Source organism: Sus scrofa, chromosome 6 (assembly GCF_000003025.6).
Source record: "Sus scrofa isolate TJ Tabasco breed Duroc chromosome 6, Sscrofa11.1, whole genome shotgun sequence".
NCBI lineage: Eukaryota > Metazoa > Chordata > Mammalia > Artiodactyla > Suidae > Sus > Sus scrofa.
This window is the reverse complement of record NC_010448.4, coordinates 27281668-27295601: the sequence shown is the minus strand read 5'-3', so window position 1 is coordinate 27295601 and position 13934 is coordinate 27281668. Positions and strand designations below refer to the sequence as shown.

The window sequence follows — 13934 nt, the reverse complement described above, 5'->3', positions numbered from 1 at the left end:
TTCCTCCAGCCCCTTTGGCTGGTCAGTGTCGATGGCCCCTGCCACCCACGCTTCAGGTCCCCAAACCCTCTGTGCCCTGCTAGCCCCTCCAGAGGCCCAGCTCCAGCCTCGCTCTCTGCACCAAAACTTGTGGCTGCTCTTGTTGAAGGAACAAAATAACGCTGACATCAACTTTACGCTTTCACGTCCATTTAAGGAGTAATTTCCTTCCAAGCAAAGGTGGCGGTGGAAATGGAAAAGAACGCATTCTAGAGAGAGGAGACAAGGTAGACGGCGGAGATACGTTTTGCGGTAAAACCCCCCACCCCTGCGGCCCACAGGCGCGGCCGCCGCCTCACTTCTTGCCTCCTTTGGCGGGTGCAGGCGCCGGCGCTGCCTTCCCCTTCTCCTTCTCCTTCTCCTTCTCCTTCTCCTTCTCCTTCTCCTTCCCCTTCTCCTTTTCTGCTGCAGGTGCTTTTTCGTCTTCCTTTGGCTTTTCACCCTCTTTTCCCTTTTCTGGAGGAACCAGCACATTCCTTTTGACCTTCTTGCCTTTGAAGTGTTTTCTTTGAATACAGATATCAATTAAAGCAAAAATTGCGGCAACACCCATGAGGACCTGGAAAACAAAACCAATCCTGTTCCTGGTGCTTTTCATTCCAAAGTTGTCATCTGGCCTTCCGGCTTCTGATTCATCGCTAGGTGCCGGGTCACCCCTCCCCTTGTCCCCTCAAAGCCCCAGATCCGAGAGACCCGCCCCTCCCCCGGCCTCACTACCGGACCCGCCGCCACCCATCACCTCACTGCATTTTCTTTCTCTCTTTAGAGCTGGTCTGGGTGCCTGGGTGGGGGGGACCCTTGGCTTCTGAGGCCCACTGGCAGCGTTGAGGAGGAAGCCAGTAGCTGGGCTGGCTCCCTCGACATCATCTTCATTTAAATGGCATCTCCACTGGCAACATGTACCAACTTTATTTTTTTTTTTTTTTGCTTTTTAGGGCCGCACCACAGTATTTGGAGGTTCCCAGGCTAGGGGTGGAATTGGAGCTACAGCTGCCAGCCTATGCCAGAGCCACGGCAATGCCAGATCCGAGCTGCGTCTTCGACCAACACCACAGCTCACGGCAACACCGGATGCTCAACCCACTGACTGAGGCCAGGGATTGAACCTGTGTCCTAATTAATACTAGGCAGATTTGTCTCCCCTGAGCCACAACAGGAACTCCCCAACTTTACTTTTTAAACCTTGCTTGAATCCCAAGATTTTGTGAAAAAGAAAGAGGCCCTTTTCCTCAGAGGAAAATAACCATGCTCCAAAAGGGGTGATTTTTGAGCAAATAAACAGCCTAACACAAAAGACTCACCACAGCAATAGCATAGTGCACTGGCATGGTTTTTCGACTGGTCACAGCAAAGACCACAGCCCCCACGAGGAAACCACAGGCGAACAAGTCATTGAGAAGGTCCTGAAAGCACGGGAGAGAGAAGTCAGCCTTGAACCGAGCCAAGTCTCTGTCAGCACTTGGCCTGGCCCAGCTTCCTTCAAAGAGCATAGCTTTCAAACTTCTGCCTGCTATTAAAAATACCTGTAGGAACGCAAGTGTTTCCTGGGCTAGGTGGACATACCTGTGGTCCACCAGTTGGACTCTGAGTTGAGACACAAAGCCCAGGATGCTTAACTGAATTTGTGGCTGCCTTGGCTACCATCTCGTCTATGGTCACATATTTGGTGGCTAGCTGTTTTGTTTTCCTTCCCCTTCCAATGCTCACTCAAATTATGCACAACTATCCAACTCATTGATGTCCCTCTTGGGTACCACCTCCCAGCATTTTTCTAGTCTTAGGGCTAACTCCTCTTTCTGATTTGGCTGGTCACCGCCTTCCCCCACCTTACTTCTTAGATACTAGCCACCAGCACCCCCCACCCCCGGCAAGGCCACACCACTCCGTCATCGATCCTCCTTCCTATCCCGTGTCCTGCCATTGCTCCATATTTGTTTCTCTTACCCTGTACTGACAAGGGCCAGATGTTCCCAGACTGTGCAAAAGGGCTGCCTTCCACACTGCTTTTTCCTCAAGTACCACCCACTGTCGCTCCCTGGCACCACCAATCATAACTCAGAGTTGGCCAAACCATGGCCACAGCAAGAGTGCTTCCTCTCCCATCACTCCTGGGGATAATGCTGGCCCGGAGCTTGTGCATCTTCTCAGTCCTGCAGGCAAGAGTTGACCCTGCAGTGCTGGACAATGCCCACCTTTCCCATGGATTTCTTTGATGTGATTTTCTGCGGGATGGTCTTCCCTGGCCACTGTGTCTTAGGCCTTCTCTTTTCCTTTTCAGTGTTTTGAATTTCAATACATTTCAAACTAACAGAAAAAAAACCAGAACATCCCATCCCCACTCCCACCACCATCAGCCATGAGCTCCTGAGATTGAACAGATGCTAATGTCTTGCAATATTTGCTTGCCTCAGGTCTCTCAACCCGCAGCCCCCACCCTGGCAAAAAGAACCCCCAAAACAAAAAACCGTGGTGGAGTGAGAGATGTCTCTCCATTTCATTCCATTTCCTGTCTCCTGCGTGTGTTCCACGTCAATAGGTAGTTTCCAAGGGTGTACTAGTATTTTCCTCCAAATTATATGTTCATTAACAATGAGTACTATTTTGTATTTCAAAATTTTATTTTATTTTTTTTAAGGGCCATACCCTTGGCATATGGAGGTTCCCAGGCTAGGGGTCCAGTTGGAGCTATAGCTGCCGGCCTCCACCACAGCCACAGCCACGCCAGATCCTTAACCCACTGAGCGAGGCCAGGGATTGAACCCAAGTCCTCATGGATCCTACTTGGGTTCGTTACCATGATAAGAACTCCTGCTTTAAAATTTTTGTTTATAGTGTCTTCTATGGTAGAGTTTTAATTTTAATGGTTCACATGGTTTCTTTTTCTCTCACAGTCCCCAAAACATTTATTAAACAATATTCCATTTGGCTTTGTTACGCCACCTCTGTCATATGCCAAGTTGCCATATGTATACAGGTCTATTTCTTGGTTCTCTTTTTTATTCCTCAATTAGTCTACTCTGGCTGCCATAACAAAATGCTCGACCGGGTAGTTTAAACAACAGACGTTTATTTATTTTCCCCCGGTTCTAGAGGCCAGAAGTCCATGATCAAGGTGCCAGCGAATTCACTTTCTGGTGAGGACTCTCTTCCTGGTTTGCAGATGGCTGCCTTCTCACCATTGCCCCCCCCCCCCCCCCGTGGCCTTTTCACGAGGGGAAAGGTGGGCGTGGGGAGGGGGCGGGGAGAGGGAGGGAGGTAGAGGAAGAGGGAGAGACAGAGCTCTTCGTTGTCTTGTCTTGTAGGCACACTAATCCTGGCAGATCAGGGTCCCATCCTTATAATCTCATTTAATCTTAATTACTGCTCTGGAGGCCCCATCTGCAAGTACAGCCACACAGGGGGTGGGATTTCAGTATATGAATTGGGGGGGGGTACAAAAACATTCAGTCCATTACGATTCCATTGGTCTTTTTGTCAATCCTTAAGCTAGTACCAAAGCTGTATAGTAATTATGATATCCCGCTGGATGAGCCCATCCTTGTAATTCCTTTTATTCTTTCATAAGAATTTTAGAATCACCTTGCAAAGTTTCACAAACAACCTCTATTAGGTTGAAATTTCATTTAATGTATAGATTACTTGGGAACCAATTTGCCAAATTTATGATAGTAACTCTTCACATCTGTGAATGTGGTATATGTCTCCTCTTGCTTAGATTTTTTTCTTTTTTTCTTTTTCTCCCCACCCCCTTTTAGGGCTGTACCTGCAGCAAATGGAAGTTCCCAGGCTAGGGGTCGAATCAGAGCTGCAGCTGCCAGCCTATGCTACAACTTGCAGCAACGCCAAATCCCTAGCCCACTGAGCAAAGCCAGGAATCGAACCCCATCCCCACAGACACTAGGTGGGTTCTTAACCTTCTGAGCCACAACAGGAACTCTAGATTTTTCTTTTATGTCCACTAACAAAATGTCATGATCCTACTATGGTTCCTATTTGTCAATTCTTTTTGTAATTAAGTGCATTTTTGTCTTTTATATTTTTGAGGCTATATAGTTAGGTGCATACAAGTTCAGAATTGCTATATGTAGAGATCTTCTTTACAGATACTAATTTTTTAAAACAAAGTTTATTGGAGTTCCCATTGTGGCTCAGCAGTTAGTGAACTAACTAGCATCCATGAGGACACGGGTTCAATCCCTGGCCTTGCTCAGTGGGTTAAGGATCCAGTGTTGCTGTGAGCTGTGGTGTAGATCACAGGTGCAGCTCAAATCTGTCATTTTTTGGCTGTGGTGTAAGCGGCAGCTGTAGCTTTGATTTGACCCCTAGCCTGGGTGGCCTGATTTGACCCCTATGCTGCAGGTGTGGCCCTAGAAAAACACAAAGACCAAAAAAACCCCCACAAAAAACAAAAACCCATAAAGTTTGTTTAATCTGGTAGTAAAGCTATGCTGGTTTTCCTACTTTCTTTTGTCTTTTTAGGGACACACCCACAGCATATGGATGTTCCCAGGCCACAGTCACAGAAACACCATATCCCAGCCACCTCTGTGACCTACACCACAGCTCACGGCAATGCCGGATCCTTAACCCACTAAGTGAGGCCAGGGATCAAACCTGTATCCTCATGGATACTAACAGGGTTTGTTTCCACTGAGCCACACTGGGCACTCCTATTTTTATTTATTCTTCTTGATCTCTCTTTGAGAATTCATATCTTTCATTAAATCTAATATCGATATGGTTACCTGAGTTATTTTTTGGTTACGATTTGCATGGAGTATCTTTTTCCACTTTCGCTTTCAACTTATTTGTGTCTTTTGACTCTAAAGTGACTCCTGCGATCCTCATGTAGGAGGTTCATGATTTTTAATCCATTCTGATCATCCTCATCTTTTAATTGGAGAGTTCAATCCATGTACCTTTAAAATAATTACTGATAAGGACCTATTTCAGTCTTTTTTTTTTTTTTTTTTTTTTTTTTTTTAATGACAACACTTTTTTGCAGCATTGGCAAAGGTCAGATTTCTGAAGCTGGTGAAGATGGGGCAGCATTTCCATGTGGCATGTTACCACTTTACAAGCTTTGTTTCTTATTTAGTTCTGCATGCAGAAACTGAAGCATGGTAGAAGAAAAAAATGCAAAATATCGAGGGAAAAAAAAAGATGTTGTAGCATACAGATATGCTCTTCAACTAAATTTATTGTGCCTGGTGGAAAGCAGAGGAGATAACTATGCTAAGGAAGTAACAGACTGCCAGGAACAGACTAAGACCCTTTATTTCTATTTAGTGGTGGCTGGGGGGCGAGGGGGAACAAAACAAAAAACAAAAACAAAAGCAAGATAGAAGCTCTACTGTTTCCAGACTTTGTTTAGAGACAGAGGCTGTAATCCCATGAAGGTCAACAAAATCTCCAGGCCCCCTTCCTGCTGTCCTTCATCCATCTTCTGTGACAGCTGCCTGGCACGCTGTTTGTTTTCGATGATATTACAATGGGCGCAACTACCCCTATTTTTAGGCTGGTGTCAGACTCCCCTCAGCCCCCTGCGTTCGTGCTTGTGTACTAATTGTCTTCACATTTCCTCTGACCCTAACAGGCAACGCTATATTACTGACTGATGGATAAAACTGATTTTTCTCCCTCATCCCATGTTCCTCTTGAAACAAATTCCCAAACAAAAACCTTCCTGATGGATTATCTGGTATTTAGATATCTTTCATCATTTTGTTGTCCTGCATGTCAGTTTTTACTAGAAGATTTTACTGCTTGGCCTAGACTTTTCTACTGTAGGCCTGGAGCCCCCAAATGTGTCTTCTTCCAACATGGGATGTTCAATTGAGAGACACTGTAACTCAAATCAAGTTTAAACTCAAGTTCATATCCCCCATACCATTACCATTACAACTGTTTCTTCTCCGGCTCAATCATCTCCCTGACTCTCTTTTTGCTGTAACTCCTCAGGAGTCGAGTCAACCATCTCCAATCTTGACTGCCACTCTCAAGAGAAGATTAGCGCTCATGTCATTTCCATTACAAAAGAACTCCAGCACCTCATCTGGAAGCATCGTCCTTGGTTTGTTCTTGCTCGGGTGTTGGCAGAGGCTGCTGTTTCTGCCTCGTGGCCCCAGCCTGTCCCAGGTTTAGATTTGCAACTCTCCAGACCGACATGCTGAGATGTGTCCACTGCTCTCATTCAGTTGCTGGAGGACTCTCCTATCCGCAACATCAGGTACAGGACCTAATGAAATGACACGTGTTGCTGGATCAATGTCTCCTCCCACCAGTCTTAACGATTAGATCCACAATAGGCGCTCCCTTTGGATGTTGGTAATGAGGCCACCACTCCCTGGTGTCTGCTGGGGCTGGGCTCTGTGCAGGAGCCTGCAGAATCTCCTGATAATCTTCCTGTTTTTGTTGTTTATGAATTTTTTCATTCTCATCCTCTCTTCTTGCTCTGCCTGTTGCTGGTTCCAATGATTTTGCAGCAAGCTGGGAAGACATGGGAACATTAAGGATCTGAGATCACTGTTGACTGCCCTTCCTGGTTAACATGACGGACAGCATCCTGTCTGCAGCCTCCCCCCGCTCCTTCCCCATCACCGAGTGGCGGCCCTTTCCTCAGCTGCCTTTTCAGATGCAAGGGAATGGCCACATCAAGTTGGTGACCTTTAGCAGATTAACCACTTGGTGGCTGCAAGATTTTCTAGCATCATTTTATCCAGAGCTTGAATGAAGTCCCCATCTTCTAGACAAGGTACATGTGTAGGGCCACCTCCTTGAAGCATTACCCCAGTATTTTCTTCGTCAGTTTCACTCTCCTTATGGGACTCGGTGAGGCAATGTGTATTCTCTTCCTCTTCTTCATCATCATTATCAGAGCCCTCCTCTTCCTCACTTTCCACCTCCTCTCACTTCACTTTCATTTCCAGATTGTTCCTCTGTTTCATCTTCTTCTTCTTCAACCTCTTCAAGATTTTCTCCTCCTGTCATAGAATCTTTTGAGTCTTTGTCATTTACTAGACTCTAGTTTTATGAAGATTCTCCTTCCGGAGTTCCCGTTGTGGTGCAGGAAGGTTCCTACTAGGAACGATGAGGTTGAGGGTTCGATCCCTGGCCTCCCTCAGTGCGTTGAGGATCTGGCGTTGTCGTGAGCTGTGGTGTAGGCCGGCGGCAACAGCTCAGATTAGACTCCTAGCCTGGGAACCTCCATATACCGAGGGTGTGGCCCTAAAAGGACAAAAGACAAAAGACAAAAAAAAAAAAATTCTCCTTCCAAGTCGTGTACCTACCTGATGGATTCTTCCAGAGAATTACAGAGTTTGACCTTTGGTCTTAGCAGTTCTAGTGTGCTATTTATTCTCAATATGTCATATCTTTTTTCCTTCAGGGCCTCCATTACTGCCTTCTTTTGTGTTTAATTTTCTTGGAATATGCCAATTTTATTCCCTTCTCATTTTTTTTATCTCCATATATTTCAGTTAATTTCTTAGTAGTTACCTTGGAGTTACAGTTGAGTATCTTAAATTTATTAACAATGTAGTTTGAATTGACAGCTTCAATAGTACATGAAAATTCATTATTATCGTCACAAATTGTATCTTTATACATTGTGGCCCATTAAAATAGATTTATAATGATTGTTTTATGCATTTGTCTTTCAAATCATATCAGAAAAGAAAGAGGAGTGACAAACAAAACATACAAGAATACTGGCTTTTCATTTTGTTTAGGGCTGCACCTGCGGCACATGGAAGTTCCCAGGCTGGGGTAGAATCGGAGCTGCAGCTGCTGGCCTGCACCACAGACACAGCCACAGCCACAGCAATGCAGGATCTGAGCCACATCTGTGACCTATACCACGGCTCATGGCAACGCCAGATCCTTAACCCACTGATAGATGCCAGAGATGGAACCGCATTCTCATGGATACTCGTCGGGTTTGTAACCCGTTGAGCCATAACAGGAGCTCCAGAATACTGGCTTTTGTAGTTATCTTTACTGGTGTTCTTTATTTCTTTTATAGCTTCAAGTTACTGTCTAGTCCTTGCATTTTAGCCTGAAGGACTCTCTTGAGCATTTCTTGTAGGGCAGATATACTAGCAACAAATTCTATCAACTTTTATTTATATGGGATTTTTTTTTTTTTTTTTTTTTTTTTTTTTTGCCTTTCAGGGCTGCACCCGTGGCATGTTGAAGTTCCCAGGCATGGGGTCAAATTGGAGCTGTAGCCACTGGCCTACGCCACAGCCACAGTAATGCTCATCTTCGACCTACACTACAGCTCATGGCAACGCCGGGATCCTTAACCCACTGAGCAAGGCCAGGGATCAAACCTGTGTCCTCATGGATACTAGTCAGGTTTGTTAATCGCTGAGCCATGACAGGAACTCCCTGTATGTGAATATCTTAATTTCTCCCTCTCTCTCTCTCTCTCTTTTTTTTTTTTTTTTTTTTTTTTTTGCCACGCCTGCAGCATGCAGAAGTTCCCAGCCTAGGGATCAAATCCACACCACAGCAGTGGCCCAAGCTGCTGCAGTGACAATGCTGGATCCTTAACCCACTACACCAAAAGAGAACTCCCAATTTCTCCTTCATTTTCTTTTTTTAAGGCCACACCTGTGGCATATGGAAGTTTCCAGGCAAGGGGTCAAATCAGAGCTGCAGCTGCTAGCCTACACCACAGCTGTGGCAATGCTGGATCCGAGGCACATCTGTCACCTCCACTGCAGCTTGTAGCAACGCAAGATCCTTAACCCACTGAGCAAGGCCCACAGAGATCAAACCCACATCCTCACAGATGCTATGTCAGGTTCTTAACCCAATGAGCCACGATGGGAACTCCTCTCCATTTTCAAACGGTTAATTTTTTTTTTTTTTTTTTTTTTTGGTCTCTTTGTCTTTTTAGGTCTGCCCCCATGGCACATGGAGGTTCCCAGGCTAGGCGTCCAATTGGAGCTATAGCCGCCAGCCTACACCACAGCCACAGCAACACTGGATCCAAGCTGTGTCTGCAGCTCATGGCAACACCGGATCCTCAACCCACTGAGCCAGGCCAGGGATCAAACCCACAATCTCATGGTTCTTAGTGAGATTCGCTTCCATTGTGCCATGATGGGAACTCCTCAAATGGTAATTTTTGAAGGATAATTTCAAAGTTGAAGGATATTGTATTTATTTCTTGGGTTTGCCATAACAAAGCCCCACTGCCTGGGTGGCTTGGAACACTATAAAGTCATTGTCTTTCAGTTCCGGAGGACAGAGTATGTTGGCAAGGCCCTGCTTCCTCTAAAGTTGCTGCGTAATGATCTGTTTCAGGCTTCTCTTCTAGATTCTTGGAGTGGTGTCATTCCTTGGCTTGTCTTGTCTTCCTGTCTTCTTCCTGTGTCTCTTCGTATTGTCTTCCTCTGGATATATCTGTGTTTGTGTCCAAATTTCTCCTTTTTATAAAAATACTAGTCATGTTGGATTAGGGCCCACTCTGATAACTTCATTTTAACTTGACTATCTGCAAAGGCCTTACTTCCAAACAAGGTCATATTCAGTTATTAGGAGTTAGGACATCAGCATATTCGGGAGGTACATAATTCAACTCATAACAGACAGCAAATTTAAAGGATAGAATTCTTGGTGGACAGTTTATTTTTTTACCCTTTAAGGACTGTAAGTGCCTCGTTCCGCTCCCTCAGGCCTCGATGGTTTCTGATGAGAAATTGGCTGTTCATCTTATTAAGGTCCCTTGTACAAGATGAGTTGCTTCTCCCTTTTTTTTTTTTAAATTAAAGGCATTTATTTTATTTTTGTCTTTTAGAGCTACACCCACGGCATATGGAGGTTCCCAGGCTAGGGGTTGAGACGGAGCTACAGCTGCTGGCCTAAGCCACAGCCACAGCAACTCAGGATCTGAGCTGTGTCTGTGACCTACACCACAGCTCACGGCAACGTGGGATCCTTAACCCACTGAGCGAGGCCAGGGGCCGAACCTGCATCCTTATGGATGCTAGTCGGGTTCATTAACTGCTGAGCCATGACAGGAACTCCCTCTCTTAAAACTTTCAAGACTTTCTCTTTTCTTGTCTTTCTCTTTGGACACTTTATAATGTGTCTTAGCGAGGATCACTTTTGAGTTTGTCCTGTGTGATGCTTTATGGATATGTAGGCTCCTATCCTTTGTACCAAATTTGGAAAGTTTTTGGCTCTTATTTCTTTGAATATTCTTTCTGCCCCTTTCTCTCTCTCTTTTCCTTTTGGGACTCTGCTTATGTTGGTATGCTTGATAGTGTCTCATAGGTCTCAGGCTCTGTTCATTTTTTCTTCTTTCTTTTTTCTTTTTGTTTCTCAGACTGAATATTCTTTCTTTTTTTAACTCTAGAAATGCTATTTCTTTATTACTCAAAATACTGAGATTATGGAGTTCCCGTCGTGGCGCAGTGGTTAACGAATCCGACGAGGAACCATGAGGTTGCGGGTTCGGTCCCTGCCCTTGCTCAGTGGGTTAACGATCCGGCGTTGCCGTGAGCTGTGGTGTAGGTTGCAGACGCGGCTCGGATCCCACGTTGCTGTGGCTCTGGCGGTGGCCGGTGGCTACAGCTCCGATTCAACCCCTAGCCTGGGAACCTCCATATGCCCCGGGAGTGGCCCAAGAAATAGCAACAACAACAACAACAAAAGACAAAAAGACAAAAAAAAAAAAAAATACTGAGATTTTGTCAACATTTAGGATTCTTGTATGAGAGATTCATAACATAGGCCTCCTTCTCCCTGAATGAATATGCATATAAATACTGGATTAATCATCTGTGATTAGCATCTTAACAAATACAGATGATGGATGAGAATGGTGTTATATCCAAAGTATAATGTAATTGTTCTCAAGTTCTTGGATAGTCTCCATTTTTCTCATTTTTTTCCTCTGCATTAGACTGAATATTCCTTTTTTTTTTTTTTTTTTTTTGTCTTTTTAGGGCCACACCTGTGGCATATGGAGATTCCCAGGCTAGGGGTTGAATTAGAGCTGCAGCTGCTGGCCTACACCACAGCACAGAAACGTAGGATCTGAGATACATCTGTGACCTAGATCACAGCTCACAATGCTGGATCCTTAATCTACTGAGCGAGGCCAGGCATCAAACCAGCATCTTCACTATGTCAGGTTCTTAATCCGCTAAGCCACAACAGGAACTCCATGGGGATTTTAAAATCAGGTGTTTTGTCATTTTAACCTCTGAGTTCATTTTTGATAAGCCCTTCCACTCCCCCGTACCTCCCTGTGAGAATCTCTTAATGTTTTATGATTTTGCATTTGTTTTTGTTAAGAATCCCATGGATTTCTTCAGAATACCATCAAATTGGGGTTTTTATGCCAATTTCCAGGCATTAGGTTTTCCAGGCTGTATGAAGGTTTCTAGGCTGAAGGCTGAAAAACTTAAACCAGATCTATACAAAATATAGACTCAAGGTGCTGAGTTCTTAAGGTGGTCTTTTGTGTTTGCACCATTCAAAACTCAGGCAGCGATGAACATGCTTTCTGTTCCTCTGTGTGCGGGGAAGGTGTCTTCTCCGTCTGTCTTTCCCCTATTGTTGGGTCTCTGCAGGGTGCTGCCCTTATGCAGGTTTCTCTGTTCTAAATCCCTGCTTTGCTTGGGACTAAGACCCCATTTCCTAACTGGATTGGGCATGAGAATCCAGTCCAGGTGCCTGGCTAATACCTTGTGGGTCATTCCCGCCCACAGTGAAGGAGCTGATTTGACTCCTGCTCCTGTTTTCCATTTCTGGCATCTGTGTGTTTCCCCGTCTTTGTTGCCAGCTCAGCCATTCAGTTAAGGCAACCGTGTTTTCATTCCCTGTAGTAGTTTTAGGTCAGTACAGCAGGAGGACTTTCCGGTTGCATCGACGTTTCATCTTGCTGGAACTAAACGGCGCTTCTCAAGCACCACGGCTGGGAACTCTCTGCCTGTCCCTTCGCTGTGTCCTCTGCTCATCCCTTTGGCTAGAGTTTTACATGACCCTCTTCTCCTTTCTCTCGACACTGGGAGTCCTCATCTACCTCACTTAGATCTATGGATCCCTCGACCCTCATAACTTTTAACAAGGAGGCAGGACAGGGTATAGTTTGGGACTCAGACTCTACTGATGACGCTGGGCTTGACTCCTTTTTCTGCCACTCGCTACATGAGTTACCTGGGGGCAAGTGACCTGGCCTTTCTGAACCCTTTTTAAGTATAAGGCCAGTGGAACAGTGAGCATAGGGCTCTAGATGCATGCTGTGAATGTGCAAATGCACAAGGCACTGGAGGTTACTTGGGAGCTAGGTAGGTAAACTCTGTGATGACGCAGGTAATGGGCAGGGATTCACATGCATGAGCGCTCAGGCACTGCATCAAGCACTTCACTGTTACTTCTCAGGAACAATCTCACACAAGCTTATTACTGTCTTCTTGTTACAGAGGAGAAAACAGAGTCTAGGAGTAGTGAAGTCACTTGCCCAGCTCAATCTCATCCCCGTGGCATGACTATCCCTTACAGGCATAGTCACTGGAGATCTGAGACTGCTTGAGAAGTGACTTTTTTTTTTAATCTATTTTATATTACTGATTTTTTTTCTTTGAATTCCGGGGATGGGGTACCTTTTCAGTGATCTTTCCAGTCAGGTGTAAGCTGGCACAAGGGTTGAAGGGAACTGCTGGTTGCGACACTTCCCCTGCTCCTAAAGAGAGAAAGCCTCAGGAAAGCAAAGACCTCCTTGTTTGACTACCAAGGAGGAAAGAGGCCCTCCACCCACAAGATGGGCTTTTTGGAAGCCTTTTCTACCTAACTTCAGTGGCCCCTGCTCTGGCCTTACTCCAAAGTGCTGAGCCCAGGCCCCGGGCACAAATAACCCATGCAATAATGCACACCAGGCTCAGGCACTCCCCACCATCCCTCACTTACAAAAATGGGCCACAGGATGAAGGGCAGGTATCTGTGGATGGCGAAGCTGTAGATAATGATGAAGAAGACAAAGATGGATATCTCCATGGTGATGATGAGGGTCAGGATGGGGTGTATAGAGATCCCGGTGAACATTATCAGCGAACCTATTAGGCAACCCTGCCAGAAGAAGCGTGCTTGAGCCAAGGCAAAGGGTTCCGTCTCTCTGGGAGCCCCCGGGGAGGCTTCGTTCTCTTTCTTCCTCCGACACGACCCCGCCCCCCGCCCCCTCCCCGCCCCCAGCCCTGGGGGACACCGGCTCAACTCACCAAGCTCAGGATCTTGACCTCGGCGTGCCCCATAACCCAGAACTCTCGATTGCTGTCCTTGAGTTCCCACCTGTAGCGGCGACACCCTTTTCTCGTTCCCACTTCATCCTTGGGCTGCTCCGACTTTTTCTTCTCTTCAGGCTTTGGGGCCTCTGTGGCTGCTCCAGCGGGGGCGGCGGCGGGGGCGGCGGCAGGGGCGGCGGCGGCGGCGGCGGCGGCGGGCTCGGCGGCGGGGCCCTTTTTGCCCTTGTCTGCCATCTCGCACGGGCGTTCTCAGCGTCTCACGGCCTCCCTACTTTCACCTGCTGTCCCCGGCCGGGCCTGGCCTCTGAGCGATCCTGATGCCCACCGACCTGCTTGGAGGCCGTGCTCAGCCAACGGCCAGGACCAGCGAATGCTAACGCCTGGCGCCCTCGCTGCGCGCGCCCATCTCCCCACGCGAGTGTCCCCTGGGCGCAGGGCTGGGCCGCCGGAGCGCGGGTGGCAGGGCCGCCCACCCTCCGCGGGGGAGCCCCCACCCCCACCCCAGCTTCCGCTGTGGTCCCGCCTCCGCGCCAGGTCCCGGGGCCGCCTAGCACCGGGGCTGCAGCCTCCGCTCCCGCCTTCGGGTCGGGTGGGCTGGAACCGTGGCCTCCTGGGGCAGCCGCGCCCAGAGCCTGG

General features: G+C 46.9%; 1 protein-coding gene across 2 annotated transcripts; it reads right to left on the bottom strand.

Moving 5' to 3' along the window:
• CMTM2 (CKLF like MARVEL transmembrane domain containing 2) lies at positions 173–13793 on the bottom strand. 2 transcript variants are annotated; one of them, XM_021094002.1, is made up of 4 exons: positions 13275–13786; positions 12967–13125; positions 1341–1442; positions 173–598 (listed from the first exon to the last, which is right to left on the bottom strand). In XM_021094002.1, exons 1-4 carry the CDS (start codon positions 13530–13532, stop codon positions 335–337), a joined length of 783 nt encoding a protein of 260 aa, XP_020949661.1. In that variant the 5' UTR covers positions 13533–13786; the 3' UTR covers positions 173–334. The 2 variants fall into 2 exon arrangements, with proteins under 2 accessions (XP_020949661.1, XP_020949662.1); XM_021094003.1 differs by lacking the exon at positions 12967–13125 and having other exon boundaries at positions 13275–13793.

Bases quoted from the DNA above. Each gene is read 5' to 3' on its own strand.
- CMTM2 (XM_021094002.1), bottom strand. From the start codon at position 13,532: ATGGCAGACAAGGGCAAAAAGGGCCCCGCCGCCGAGCCCGCCGCCGCC. The intron at 13,126-13,274 runs GTGAGTTGAGCC...TTCTTCTGGCAG, and splicing joins AGGTCAAGATCCTGAGCTTG to GGTTGCCTAATAGGTTCGCT. The intron at 1,443-12,966 runs GTAAGTGAGGGA...CCGTGCTTTCAG, and splicing joins TCATCCTGTGGCCCATTTTT to GACCTTCTCAATGACTTGTT.